The 15,177-nt window shown below is 40.0% G+C and overlaps 2 protein-coding genes across 2 annotated transcripts in view; one reads left to right on the plus strand and one right to left on the minus strand.

The window, feature by feature from the left end:
• The window catches only part of phlpp1 (PH domain and leucine rich repeat protein phosphatase 1), a 65,916-nt gene extending 62,112 nt beyond the window's left edge, over positions 1-3,804 (plus strand). Inside the window, exons 15-17 of the mRNA XM_047368132.1 lie at positions 190-384; positions 962-1,190; positions 1,270-3,804. Of these exons, the coding sequence (XP_047224088.1) occupies positions 190-384; positions 962-1,190; positions 1,270-2,589 (1,744 nt within the window). The 3' untranslated portion in view covers positions 2,590-3,804. The remainder of the gene's footprint in view (positions 1-189; positions 385-961; positions 1,191-1,269) is intronic.
• A 1-nt stretch (position 3,805) lies between these two features.
• On the minus strand, positions 3,806-14,551 carry mep1bb (meprin A subunit beta b). Its single transcript, XM_047368133.1, has 14 exons — positions 14,413-14,551; positions 14,286-14,304; positions 14,139-14,189; positions 13,991-14,034; positions 13,810-13,888; positions 11,926-12,043; positions 11,580-11,758; positions 10,354-10,572; positions 10,013-10,165; positions 9,320-9,535; positions 8,751-9,218; positions 8,476-8,655; positions 8,077-8,218; positions 3,806-4,242 (listed from the first exon to the last, which is right to left on the minus strand). The coding sequence occupies exons 1-14, from the start codon at positions 14,485-14,487 to the stop codon at positions 4,020-4,022; spliced, it is 2,166 nt and encodes a 721-aa protein (XP_047224089.1). The 5' UTR covers positions 14,488-14,551; the 3' UTR covers positions 3,806-4,019.
• Between the last annotated feature and the right edge of the window lie 626 nt (positions 14,552-15,177).

Genomic DNA, 15,177 nt, shown 5'->3' on the forward strand with positions numbered 1-15,177 from the left:
CCATTAATACATTTTGAAAATTTGTATCCTTTATGTTCAAATTAACATAAAGGACTGAAAACTCTGAAAGGTCGAACACTTGCAGATGTTTAGATATTAAGTCAAATGAATCATAACAGACATGAATGTAGTTATTTTGTCCTTCAAGCTCTCGTTGTTCCTTCACAGTGCTTACCTGTTCCTTTTCAGACTCTGCGTCGCCGCCCTTTCTGTGAACAGTTTCTGTGGGAGTCGGGAAGCTCTATACGGTGTGTTCGACGGAGACAGGAACGTGGAAGTGCCCTACCTGCTGCAGTGCACGATGAATGACATCCTGGCCGAGGAAATCCACAAGACAAAAAGCGAAGAGGATTACATGACCAACACTTTCCTTGTCATGCAGAGGTACATGATCTGTGATGTGCTCCATTTCTTTAAACAACTGGAAGGTATATTACATGCCAGTTGTTTATTTGGGCGGAGGGAGAGAGGCTTGGTGCTGTATGTGAATTTCAGTTAGTTGTGGACTCATGTAAAAAACGGTTATGTTTCATCTTTAACAATGTTTACCAGTCGGTGCTGCTTGGGTATATTTGCATTCAGTTTTGTTTCTGATTTTTATTCATGAAGATTCTGTGTGGATTTCCTCCACCTCTTTGAAGTGAGTTTTTTCAACAGAGAACTGAATGCGGCACTGTTAAAGTATTTATACCACTTGAACTTTTTCACATTTTGTCACTTTACAATCACAAACCTCGGTGTATTTTATTGGGATTTTTCTTATCTATTAATCTTGAATTATCTGCATGTATGAAGATTTTCTTCTCTGTGTATCTATCCAGCCCCCTCTTTATTGCTAATGTTCAAATTAAAAATGCCTGTCAGAGCTTCTGGACTGCAACATAATTACGCTCTGTAAATTGAAAATCTATTCAATAAACTGTCATCCTCCCCTGTTTCTTCATTCTTTTTCCTCCTGAAGGAAACTTGGAACTGCCGGACAAAAACTCGGTGGCTCTGCAGCTCTGTGTCACATTCGCCATGACCCCACAGACCCCGGCGGCTGCTTCATCCTCACAGCCGCTAATGTGGGAAAGTGCCAGGCCATCTTGTGCCGGGACGGGAAGCCCATGTCCCTGTCGCTGCTTCACAATGTGGGCCTTGAGGAGGAATACCGTAGGATCAGGCAGCACAGAGCCATCGTCACTGAGGTAGAGATTCCACTAAGAAACTAAAGCATGTCTATATTTAAATATTCCCTGCATTGATTTATAAACTCCTTTCTCCCAGGACAACAAGGTGAATGGGGTGACTGACTCAACAAGAATTATGGGCTACTCCTTCCTTTACCCCTCAGTCATTCCTTGCCCCTATGTGCAGATAGTCACTCTCACCTCTCAAGATGAGTTCTTCATTCTAGGAAGCCGGGGGCTGTGGGATGCTGTGTCTCCCGCAGAAGCAGTGGAGGCAGTTCGGAACGTCCCCGACGGCCTTGCTGCTGCTAAGAAGCTTTGCACTCTGGCACAAGGGTATGGCTGTACTGACAGCCTGAGTGCAGTCGTGGTGCAGCTCAGCGTGAGTGAAGACTGCTGCTCTTGCTGCTGTTCTGAGCCCCCCCAGCCTCCCCCCAGTCCCGGCCTGGGCTCCTACCCTCCGTCTTCCTCTGTCATTAAGGATCGTCCCTCGGACGGCTCCCTGCCCGTTCCCCCTTCTTCCTGCAGCGAAATCAGCAGCGAGATCAGCACCAGCGAGATGAGCAGCGAGGTGGGCTCTACAGCCTCGTCAGACGAGCCTCCGCAGAGCTCCTTCGTGCTGCTGCAGGATCAGCCCCACCACCCTCAACTCCACCTGCACCATCAGGTCAATCTGCTATCCCTTCAGCACCAGCAGTCCCACACAGCTAACCAGTCCTGCCAGTATCTCCTGCCAGGTTCAGAACTGCCTTCCGCTCGCAGCTGCTGCGTGCTCCACCCAGCCTGCCTGACCAGCTCCTTTCAGAGGCAGCTGTCCAGCGCCACCTTTTCCAGCGCCTTGTCCGACAATGGGTTGGACAGCGAGGATGAAGAGCCTATTGCAGGCGTCTTCTCGAACGGGAGCAGGGTGGAAGTAGAGGCAGATGTCCACTGCCTCAAAGCTGAGCTGTCACAGTTATCACCACCTCAAACCCTAATACCCTCATCTACCAACCAGGAATGCACCCTGCTCACTCTTTCACCGCCACCTCCACCACCGTGCACCCCTGAGCCACTAGAGGAAGGGGTCGACCTGAACCAGGCAGAGGTCGAGAATGGGCTAGAGAGAGACGAGTCATGGCAAGGTGTGGCAGCGGGAGCTGGGGATGGGGGAAAGTTTCCAGGAAAGAGGAGGGTTAACGGTTCAGTAGCGCGTCAGGAAAAGAGTCATAACCTCATCGAGGTGGCAGCTGACGCCCCCTCCAAGAAATCAGGAGGTTACTTCACAGCTCCAGCCCAGCCCGACCCAGACGACCAGTTCATCATCCCTCCGGAGCTGGAGGAGGAGGTGAAGGAGATCATGAAGCAGCATCAGCAGAAACAGCAGAAGCCAGCTGGGCTGGAGCAGCCTAGCGATTACTACGACACCCCTCTCTAAGCGGACACACTGTCTGGCTAAAGATTTATCTCCTCTACAGAAACCCAGGATTCTTCCATTTGTGCACACAGATAAGTGGGTTTCACCAGGCTGTAAGATGCAGATGAAAACGTTTCTGGAACGTTACTGGAACATCTACTGCTGCAGAGTGAAACAAGCAAATGAGCCCTTTAATGATCCTCAACCTTCTGGAGTCGCCTGAGGACACAGATCCCAGAGTCTGCGCCCTTCTTGCAGACCAAATTATTTTTGTTTTTTTGTTTTTCCAGTACATAATCAACACTAGTCTATTTTCAATAGCATTAGCTTTCACAATACTTAATATGGATAAAAAAATCCATGGTTGATTTTGTTTTGTAAGAACTTAAATTATCTTTCAATGTGAACACAGCGAAGTTGCTAAAATGGAACCTTTTGAAAAGCAGACTCATTATCTTTTTATCATCAATCGACCTTTGGTGAACCATACGCCATTAATTCCACACCTAACAGTTGTAGATAGGGCACTTAAAATACTGTATTTCTTCAGTAAATCACAGCTCTTGGCCTGTAAAATGATATAGAGATTTTTTTGTAGAAAATTTTCAATACTAACTCCTAGGAGTTGCATACTCTTTATAGTGACTCGGTCACTTTTTTACTAATCTTCTCTGAGAGAAATGGTGATTCTTTTTTCAATGATTGTAAATAAGAGAAATGTTGTATGCTGATGCTTTTAAAGGAACTGCCTAGCTTTATGTCGGGGAAGGTTTTTAGCTGTAGGGAGGGTATATTGTTTGCTGTTATGGAGGTGAGCCCCAATTTATCTTACAGTGTAAACCCACAAATACAACCTAAAATTCACAACAGACACACACACACACACACGTAAACGTGCAATCGCAGGATGGAAACTAACATTTCAGTACAATATTTATACACTAAGTTGCAATGGTTTGCTCCACTTTGTTTAATTGTGATGTCTTGAAGTCGTCACTGTATCTACTGAACACTAATAGATCTTCTGCATGCACACACAAACAAACACATGCACATAAATAGACATTCACACACATGGATACTCACAGGTAATTAGTCCCACCTCCCTCCTACAGTAACGTATCACCGGCATGAGTGTGTCTAGTTCAGTAACATCTACAAGTATAGCCACATGGAAAAGAGACACTACAAATGTTCCTGTCTTTGGTATAATAAATTTTAAATTTGTGAATATAAGCACTGTTGTCTGAGACTTTATTTTTTGACATCCTAACAGTTTTTACCTAAACATCTCAACATTAATAAAAGCTTCATTTTATATTTTCATTTACACATCCATTCCAGGTTTTGACGTCCATTGACCAACAGGTGGCAATCTAATGCAACATTAGATTCAGTTCAGATCTCACAATGTAGCTGTAACGTTTTCACTGAAAAAGTCCAACTTGTTATTAGAGGTTATTATTGGCATTAACATTTTCCAAGACTAAGCCAGTATTTTTAGCACGTTTCTTGTACTTCTTCTTCACACAGAGAACGCTGACTACTGTAATCACCAACATTGCTCCCAGCACAGACAGGGATGAGGCCAGTGCAAGAGTGGTTTTATCCTGTGTGGAGCCTTTGTACTGACAGCTATCCCCGTAGTACCACCAGTCATCGCCCACCGCACATCTGCAGAGCAGAAGGAATGAGAGGAAAATACGAATAAGATTCAACGAATAAATTCATTCAACCTGCTACCTCATCACCCTTCGGCATCCTTCGGCCACTTTCATATCAGTGTTATTGGTTACTTTACCAGAACCTTTCAGAATCATGATGTACTGCAAGAAATACATAATACATTGTACAGGGGTGCATATGGTAAGCTCTGATCTTTAAATCATCAGCATAAGTGGAAAAGTCAACTGTTATTTTAGGGGACATATTTATGGATTTGCTGTTTAAATCATACATTCTAGTGCTTTTTTTAAAGCATGTCCATGTCTGAGCTGCTTATTACAAGTACATTGATACATTTTACACTTTTAGCTGAAGACCTGTGGGTAGGACCGGTTTTGTCACATTTAATTAAATATTAGTACTCTACAGACATCCAGTGGCGTTTACTGACTTGGGTGCACCCATTTATGAAAGATTGCTAAATAAAGAAGACAAACATAAAAAACCCAAAACATTTAGGACATTGTATGGTTGCTTTTTTGGGGTTTTTAAATAATTTAAACCTCAAGACCCTATTTATGTTTTGGATCATCAATGATTTATAAATCTCTTTCCTACAGAAGTCAGGCTACTTTTCTTGTAACATTAAGCTATTGTGTTTATTGTTGGAAGTTTTAATAATTTTAATGAATAAAAATACTAATCAAACATTTATGACCCCCCAGGCATTTTGAGCTAAACATTTTTGGTCCCCATTGCAAAAGATTTGGACACCACTGTCCAATACCTCAATACCTGGCGTATATTTATCATAACCTTTTGTAAGTGGATAAAATGGATGAAGGACTGAAAGTTCAGTGGTGTTGAGGCTCAAAAAATACATAGATTCGAAATGAAAAACTTGTCGGTCCCCTGTGTTATTGTCTTGTTTATTGTAGACAGCTATTGAAATAACCTAGTTTTATAAGGTATAAATATAGAACATTACTAGAATAAAGAAGACTTCTTATTTTTTTAAAAGAAAAATTTAAAAGGCATAAAGTTTAATGTTTGGTATGCTTAGTACCTAAAGTTCATTCTCACATCACAGCTGGTCAAGACACTTTTTTGCCATCTCGGCGTCTCACTTCCTCTTTGATGGATTTAAGGACCTTTTTTTTTTTTCTATAACAGTCAGAGCACAGCACTTTTGAAAGTTGGTAACATATTTTAAAATGTAACCGATGAAGCTGGATCTTATTCTAGAAGCTATGCTGTTTTGCCTCCAAATGTAGCTGGCTCCAACTCAAACCAAAATCATGATCGATCAGGCTTGATTTAGTGAGATGCTCTTATAAAAATGTTTTCAAAAATGTTTTACTGACTAGTTTTTTTACATAAGGCTTAATCTCATCTACCCACTTGATTTGTTTCCAATAAAAAATATCAAAAACGTTTAGATAACTTTGAGGAGTATACATATTTTTTTAACTGAGTTACAGTGGATATAAAAAGTCTACACAACCATGTTCAAATGCCAGGTTTTCATGATGTAAAAAAGTCACATCCAGATAAATAATTTCACAAATGTTTCCACCTGTAATGTGACCTATAACCTGTACAACGCGATTGAAAAACAAAAAGAAATCTTTCAGGGGGGTGAAATAAAAATAAAAACTGAGATAATGTGGTTGCATAAGTGCGCACACCCTTTTTTAACTGGGGATGTGGCTGTGTTCAGATTTAACCAATTAAATTTAAACTCATGTTAAATTGGAGTCAGCACACACCTGTCCACAATTAAAGTGCCTCTGATCAACCCAAAATAAAGTACAGCTGTTCTAGTAGGCTTTTCCTGACTTTTGTGTAGCCACATCTTCCAGCACAAGCCATAGTCCGCAGAAAGCTTCCAAAGCATCAGATGGGTCTCATTATTCAAATATATCAGTCAGGTGAAGGCTACAAAAGAATTTCCTAGGAATTAAAATACTATGGAACACAGTGAAGACCGTCATCATCAAGTGGAGAAAATATGGCACAACAGTGATATTACCAAGAACAGGATGTCTGTCCAAAATTGATAAGATGAGAAGAAAACTGGTCAGGAAGGCTAAGAGGCCGACAGCAACACTGAAAGAGCTGCAGGAATTATAGGCTGTGTTCTACATGTGAAAACAATCTCCCGTCTTCATATGTCTGGGTTATGGGGTAGGGTGGCAAGACGGAAACCTTGTCTTACAAAGAAAAACATCCAAGCCCTGCCTAATTTTGCAAAAAGACATCTGAAATCTCATGTGGGAAAATGTGTTATGGTCGGATGAAACCAAGGTTGAACTTTTTGGACATAATTCCAAAAGGTATGTTTGGCGCAAAAACAACACTGCACATCACCCAAAGAACACCATACCTACAGTGAAGCATGGTGGTGGCAGCATCATGCTTTGGGGCTGTTTTTCTTCAGCTGGAACTGGGGCCTCAGTCAGGGTGGAGGGAATTATGAACAGTTCCAAATACCAGTCAGTTTTGGCACAAAACCTTTGGCCTTCCGTTAGAAAGCTGAATATGAAGAGGAACTTCATCTTTCATGACAATGACCCATTTAAATCAAAAAAAGAATGGCTTCACCGGAGTAAGATTGAGGCTTTGGAATGGCCCTGTGGGGTGATCTGAAGAGGACTGTGTACAGGTGATGCCCTCGCAATCTGTCAGATTTGGAGCAGTTTTGCAAAGAAGTGTGGGCAAATATAGCCACATCAAGATGTGCCACGCTGATAGGCTCCTACCCAAAAAGACTGAGTGCTGTAATAAAAGCCAAATGTGCTGCAACAAAATATTAGTTTAAGGGTGTGCATATTTATGCAACCAGGTTGTTTAAATTTTTTAATTTTATATTTGTCCCCTGCTGGGTTTCCTTAGATAGAAAAACTTTTTATCCAATTTGAATAAAAAACTAACTCCGACTGCAGTGTTCAATGGTTAGTATTAATTGGAATGTATGTACCTGATTGTTGTGAAGTGCCTTGAGACAACATGTGTTGTGAATTGGCACTATTTAAATAAAACTGAATTGAATTGAATTTTGTTTTTTAATTGCATTTTACAGGTTATAGGTCACATTAAAGGTGGAAAAAATTGGGAAATTATTTGTCTTGCTGTCATTTTTTAACATCATGAAAACCTGGCATTTGAACAGGGGTGTGTAGACGTTTTATATCCACTGTATATGTTGAGCAGCTTTTGCAGCACCAAGTCACACTCCTACTGCACAATCTGACATATCTAGGAATCTGCTTTTGGCTTCTGACAGTAATTCTAAGTTCTTTGTTCAAGTTGTTTTGGTCTTCCTGGCCTTAACTTGGATCTCCCTAATTTCTTCTGAAATATCTAAATAAAACTGCCTTCTAACAGACATCTTAATATTGATATTTATTGTTTTTAACTGTCAGATCAGGCAGCTGCGATGAATTATACCTTGGTAGTGGTCACCAGCATTAGAATATTTGTAAACCTTTCAATGTAACAGATACAATCTTGTTAAAAATATAAAGTTTTTCTTCAACTTTATGAAAATTAGTTATTTTCCTCTATTTTCAGATAGGTAGAAATTTTGATTAGAGCCATCAAACCTTTGTACACCCCTGCAAATCTGGAGAAAATCCAATTTCCTTTCCCTCTTTTTTTATTATTGGTTAGTTACTTTTTTCTACATTTAGTTAGGCTGCGATTCACTTATTTGTAGACAAGATTTTATTTGTGCTGTAACCTAAGACACCAGCGTTCCTAAATTATTCTGAATTGTAGGTTTGAGGATTAACAATAAAACAGGTTTCAACATGTCAATCTTAGTGCATGCAGATCGCTCACCTGCAAGAAGGCTTCCCTTGATCCACGACACAGACTCCACCATTCTGACACAGCACATTTAGGCAAATATCTGAGGTATTAGTGGTTGCAGGTTTTAAGGTTGTGGAAGTCACAGGCTGGGATATGGTCAGATGGGACACATCTATATACAAAGAGAAGACAAACGAGCAATCAAATCTCAACAAACACGAGGTTGTTTGATGATGTCAAACATTTAAGGGAAATCTGTAAGGGTGTAAATTCTTTTCTTTTTTTTTTTTTACAACATTGTAAACCTAATGGCTCCTGTGTTGTTCAAAATGTAGTGGTGATGTTTGTGTAATTAGCGAGGGTTGGTAAGAGTGGATGCATTTTCAGAGGTGTTGACATTGAGTTTATACAGAAATCTGTTGCCTTTACCTTCCATTGTGAGAAGAAAGATGGCATCTCCTCCCTTAATAAAGTCTCTGCTCCTAGCTCTAAGGTGGGTTAGATACACTGTTGTACCAGCACCCGGCCCGCGGAAATACTTGGACCCATCTGTATCCGTGACCTCAGCACCAACCTTCCGAGGATCATCCCAGAAAAAAAGTTCAGAATCTGGAACAATGTTGAAAGTTTGCATAAACATAATTTAAACCATAAATAGCAGCTTCCTGTATGTATTTGAATCTTCTTCACTGTGAAAGCCTCACTTGTTGCCTTCATGTTTGGGTCAGTTGTGATGCTGCGCTGATTGGACATGCGCTTTTGAATGTGTGGGTGCTGATCCATCAGCATCATGGTTATCTGTTTCCAGGGGCATGGCCATGTTTGTCCGGTGTCCCCCTCCCGGGCTACCAGATGAGCATAGGCAGACAACTCCTTGGAGTGTTCGTCCTTACCTTTGGGGTAAAGCGCCATCTGGAAGGTGTAACCCTCTTTGGAGGTGAAGGAGGGGCTAAAGATAGCAGTGTTGGTTGGGGTGTTATCCATGACATGGCTAAAGTTTTTCACGCGCCATACAAACTCGGGGCAGGTGGTCTCAGAAAGGTTGATGTCATCCAATGAGAGTCCTCCAGCTGCAGGCCCCGAGCCCTCCTTTTTCCCTTGAAAGACAACTCTGAACTTTTTTTTCACATCTAGATTCACATGGTGTAGCTGCCATAAATCTTGAGGAGATCCTATGACAAAATGAGAGAAAAGATGACTGAATTTTGAAGGTACATGATGGTTACATTTCTCCAGCAGAACTCAAACAGCAGTGTGTCTTCATAGCAGTAACCATCTACTGTCGTGATGAAGCGCAGAATTCCACTGGGGCTGCCTTCATCGTACTCCCTGACGTAGATCTTCAGTGTGTCGCTGGAACCAGCACTGTTGTAGTAGAAAAACTGCACACACTGGTAACTTCTTTTGGGATAAACAAGCCTGCTCTCCAGCACAGCTGTGTCTCCAGTGTTGGCTGTACCAGTGCTAAAGTGCATGAAGTATCCTGATCCTGAATAAAGAAAGGGCATAAAGGATAAATGTCAGTAATGATGTTTTCTTTGCATCGTGGATGCTACAGTAGCAGCCACGTTTTAGCATCTTGGGTGAAGCTGTGCAAAAACCTTTTAATGCAATATCTTTTTAAAGATGGTAAATAGTAAAAAACAGCTTTTTATTGGATGTGTTTTTCCAAACTCTGGACTGGGTGGACATTTTGTAAATGTGTTGAACAGCAGTTCAAAAATGATTTCTTATATGGATGCCTGGTCCACACTTTTAAAAGTATTTACAATCATAGATAACTGTAAAATAAAAGTAGAAGAAAAAACTAAATTAAAAAGGGATTTAAAAAAAAATTACATTATTTTTCTTTTTCTTAACAATGCAATTAAAGAATTATAAGTAAAAGATTGTGAAAAATGCTTTGAATGCACAGATACTGTGTTTATTTCAACGATGTCTAGTATCTCTCAAAGATCCATTTCACCTGTGCATCTGCCCATGTTGGAATAGTCCGTCTCGGGCCCTCCAGCAGCATTAGTGACCCTCACCCAGTCGGCCTGGTCCCCATGCCCCTGGACCATCCCACAGATGTTCTCACGTTCAAAGTCGCATGAATCCAAGAAGGTGGAGCCTTGAGCTAGAAAACAATGTAACAAACACATGTAGGAGTACTTTGAACAGCAAAAAACAGAGCATAAAGTCATTCTGTTTGTCCACATACTTCAATGTGGAACAACTAAAAACAATCATCTCATCTTTAGCTGAATTTATGAATTAATGTTCTCTTTACTAAGAGAAAAAGCCCTGTATGGTGGTCACTCTTACTACACTTGTAGAGGCGGTTCAACTTCAACAGGTCGCTGTCACTGAACTCCATTCGCTGGCCGATGACATCACTGAAAGCAGGGATCTTGGTGACAATGGTGGGCTCAGAGCCGTTCTGGAAAGCGTTTTTACTGTAGTGCATCATGGAGTTGTAGTCGTAGGATACACCCAAAGAGCTAGAGATGGTGTCATCATACATGTTGAAGTTGTGCTTTTTACCTGCAGAAAATAACTGCCTTTTAAGAGGAGTTTCAGAAACTTTTTTATTTGGTTATTATAAGTTTGTTTATCCATAGGTGTATAAAGATGTTCCAGGAATTGCTGATTTCCCGTTGCTTATTCCGTCTTCTCATCAACTCTCGCCAGCTTCCCTGTCCCTGCTGAAGAAAGCAACCCCACAGCCTGATGCTCCCACCATCAGAGATATTCAAGGTGATATGCAACAACAGTTTTCTTTTACACAGTGTTTTGTATGCTTACCAAATGTTAAAATTTAGGTTTTATCTGGCCTAAATATCTTCTTCCACATGTTTTGCTGTGTCCTCAAAATGGCTTGTAGCAAATTAGAAAATGAATTCCTTTGACTTTCTTTCAACATTGTTTTTCTTGTTGCCACTCTAAAGATCAGATGTGTGGACTGTGAGAATAAAAATTATCCCTGTCAACAGATTATCTAACCTGAGCTCCCCTCACAGCTCCTGCAGTTACCTTCTGCCATTGCTTTTCCTTTTGATCAATTCGAACAGTACTCTTAGATATTCGAGACTTGGGATATTGTTTCTAACCACGACCTGCTTTAAACATCTCCACGAGTTTACCACAGGCTCTGATGTTCTATAACAAACCTCTAGAGCCTTCACAAAGCACATTTGATATTTAATTATACACATGTGAATCGTATTTGCTAATAAGGTGACTTGTGAAGGTAATTTGTTGCTCTGGAATGTATTTAAGGGTATCAGAGTACAAGGGGATGAATACATATGTTCGCCACATATTCAAATATTTTTGAATATATTTGAAAACCATGTGTACTTTTACCTCCATTTGGGGATTTATAGACAATTTTATATATCTGTCAGATAAAATACACTGAAGTTTGCAGTTGTAACCTGTGAAAAAGTTTAGGAAGTAAGAAAAGTTTTGCAAAATGCTGCATATGAAATCATACTCATAGTTTTACAAAAAAGTACCTAATAAAAAGACAAATATTTAATTGTCAATACCTTCTGAGATGCGGTCCCACATGATCTGCACATAGTCATCTCGGTCTGATCTGGACTGCTCATGCCAGAAGCCCAGAGCATGAAGGAACTCATGCTCTATAGTTGCAATGCGGTCACAGTTCGTTCCTATTGACAACCTCTGCTTCCTGACTTTCCGGTTACCAACAGAGGAGAAACAGCTTTGGGAAGGGGAAAACAAGGCTTTTATGAACATCAAATAAAATCAGCAGTCTTATCTCAAAGACTGTTTCTCAAGTTCTGAATTAATAATGCTTCAATCTCTAAGAAGTTACACCTTGTCTAACCATCAAAAAGGGGTATAAAATAATAGGTTCTTCTTGTTTACCCGTTTCCTTTGAAGATGGAAATGTAGTTTTCTTCTCCGCTCCATGGCTTGAAGTCAATGCAGGTCTTGAGGCGATACTGCTCAAAGGCCTTAAGAATCACACCTTTTGCATTGATCTCTTCAGGAGAGACGATACAAGTAAATTAGATCTTTTAAAGTTTCAGTATTTTTCATATTCTCGTTTGTGAAAGCACAAGTTCATAAATTGTCTCAGGGTAAATATTAAGGCCTAACTCCATTTAAGATTATGTCTCAGGGTCTGTTGTCAGTTCCAGGACTTCATACTTGTAATGTTGTATGTTTCCGGTTCTGTTTACTGTAGTTCTAAACCAAGGCTAAATAAATCATTTTGTGATAATTCAATGTGAATTTTGAATTGTAATTGAAATAGTATGTTTTTCGTTTGTGCCTACTTCTAAAAATCTATAGGTGAGAGGCATGGTTCAAACCTAACACTACATCAAATCCATAACTTTCTTGCTGCAAGGCAACATTGCTTAAAAGGGCTCCATCATGCAGCCCAACAAATTGACAATTTCTTTAATTTAAACACTTTGATGCCTGAAAGTTAAATTAAAAGAAATAAAAACAGCATAAATGCAGTATTCATTGGGCCATTGCAGCCATACATCATAGATCATAGATGGAATACGATCAGTGTTGATTCATCTGTTCTGACAGTTTGATCCCTGTATCAATTAAAATAATCTCAAAAAGAGCCAATTCTTTTGAAAAACCAAAAGGGTTCCATTGTAGCGATCAGGCATAATTTTATGACCACATGCCTAGTGGTCCCGTCATGGGTCCACAAGACCCCTGAAGGTATGCTTCAGTATCCAGCACCAAGATGTTACCCTGATGCCAACAAACACATTGTTAGTGCTTTCAACTGTGGACAGGATCAAACATAGGCACGATGACTGGTCTCCAACTATGCAGCACACACCTTTCTTTTAACAGCCCTACCTTCATCAGCAGTTTAAGGTACAGTAGCTCGACTGTTGAATCAGACCACAAAGGCCAGCCCTTATTTCCCCTGTGCATTAATGAGCCGTGACCCTGCTGCCTTTTAACCACTGTTCCTTCCTAGGACCACTTTTGATAGACACTGCAGACTGGGAACATCCCAGAGGAGCAGCAGGTTTGAAAATCCTCTGACTAAGTGTTCTAGCCATTGCACATTGACCCTTAATAAACTCAAATCCCTATGCTTGCCCATATTTCCTGCTTCACTTCAGCTTTAAGAACAAATTGCTCACTTGCTGCCTTAAACATCCTACCCCCTTGGTATGATCAAAAAGTAATCAGTGTTATGTACTTCACCTGTCATGTATTAATATATTCAATAAAAGATAAAAAAGGAGGTTGTAGAAATTCACAGGAGTACTGTTTTTCTCTGTGTTTCAGTATCTGACAATTTTTTTTTATTGAAAACATTGCTGTGGTTTTTCTCAAAATCACATAGATCCCATGCAGAATTATCAAGAACACCTTTCAGTTAAACAAGCAATTGTCAGCATGCTTATGCCATGCTATAATGATTATTGATTGACTGACAACAATCTTGGATCTTTATCAGTTTTAAAGCTTGGGCAATAAAAAGATGGCACAACATGTTACGTTTATAGTTTTGTGTAGTTTCATCAATAGGATCTCAAATTATTTTGTATTAAATAAAACTAACAAAGTAAAACTTGTTGATAAAATGTTACTAAACAAAATAAGAAATTCCAAATATGTAGGACCAGTAAAAACAAGGGCACTCCTGACAGTACTCAATGAAACTGAGAGCAAATATTGAGAAATCTGTTCATCATATTAAGTTATTTTCAGACTATATTTTTGGCATTGATGGCATGCAAATTTTCCAACAGGCATTCTTACCTAAATCATCTTCCATGTAGTAAGGAACAGTTTGTGGCCACTTGTACTCATCTCCTATGATGGAATTCCGAGTTTCTGACTGTAGTGGTGAGAAAAGAAAATCCCAATAGAATGAGCAAGTGTGAAACCCTTTCTTACATATTTTAGTTGTGCTGATTATGAACAGAATTACTCAATCTACCTCATTAAACACAATGTCCCCCTCTACCAGATTCAGCCCTGCCTCTGTGGGGACAAAGAGCACCAAGAAAATGGGTTTAAAAGGTAACCAAGTGCAAACCCAGAGAAACGAGGAAGAAATCCACCCAAACTGTGTTAATTCCACACACCTTCATTGATGTCAAAAATGTCGAGGTCCCGTCCACCGTCTACATCAAAGTCTGTGAATAGCATAAATAAAATATGTGGAAGATATTTGAGTTAAAAGTTAGGAAAGAGCTAAGAAAAGTCCATGGGTTTCTTAAGAAGACACTTACCTAATATCCTTGCAGTTGGCTAAATGATGGAAAATAAAATGGTAGATAGCATTGATTAACAAAGTAATTGAAACCTATTTTCCAATTGTCAAAAACCATACTGTAATAAAACAAATCAATTTCTTACCAAACAAAGGTTGGTACCACACAGAAGGCAAAGAATGTGAAGAACTAGAACACCTACTGGTTCTCTTGCTACCATGTTGTACTTCCTGTGTTGACAAGTGAACAGATGGCAGTTACTTTGTACGGACAGATGCTAAGGAGTCACAAATTACAAAGGTGTATGTTGATGAGAAAGCACGCATGTGCACGAGTCAATAACTGACAGAGCCATTAAGGGTAAAGTTACACAACAACTTTGCTCCCCTCTGCTTTTATGCCAATAACTTTTTACACCTAGGCAAAGTGCCTCAGAATGGCCAGCAGAATATATTTCATACCTTTACAGTGCTATGAAAGGTATTCACACCACTTAACTATTTTTATATTTTGTAATGTTGTAACCAAAAACTTGGATTTTAACTGAACATGATAAATTAATGCATATTTGTGAAGTAAAAGGAAAGGAAAGGAATGAATTTTCAAAAAATTAACAAATAAAAATTCTAAATGTGTGGCGTACATATGTTCTCAGCCCCCTTTATTCACACACCTCAAGACAAGGCTGTCCACCTAAACTGATAAGGCGAGGATGGAGAACATTAACCAAGAGAGCAGCCAACAGGCCGGTTGTAACTCTGGAGGAGCTGGTGAAATCCACTGCTCAGGTGGGTTGAATTTGTTGACAGGACAACCTGTGCACTCCACAAATCTGCCCTTTATGGTTGAGGGACAAGAACAAAACAGCTGGTTGAATGAAAACCAGAGAACACACTATCACAATAGTGGA

This window comes from Girardinichthys multiradiatus, chromosome 6 (assembly GCF_021462225.1).
Source record: "Girardinichthys multiradiatus isolate DD_20200921_A chromosome 6, DD_fGirMul_XY1, whole genome shotgun sequence".
Classification (NCBI taxonomy): Eukaryota; Metazoa; Chordata; class Actinopteri; order Cyprinodontiformes; family Goodeidae; genus Girardinichthys; species Girardinichthys multiradiatus.

Bases quoted from the DNA above. Each gene is read 5' to 3' on its own strand.
- mep1bb (XM_047368133.1), bottom strand. From the start codon at position 14,487: ATGGTAGCAAGAGAACCAGTAGGTGTTCTAGTTCTTCACATTCTTTGC. The intron at 14,035-14,138 runs GTGTGTGGAATT...TTGTCCCCACAG, and splicing joins CATTTTTGACATCAATGAAG to AGGCAGGGCTGAATCTGGTA. The intron at 10,573-11,579 runs GTATTGACAATT...TATTTTCTGCAG, and splicing joins GTGGGACCGCATCTCAGAAG to GTAAAAAGCACAACTTCAAC.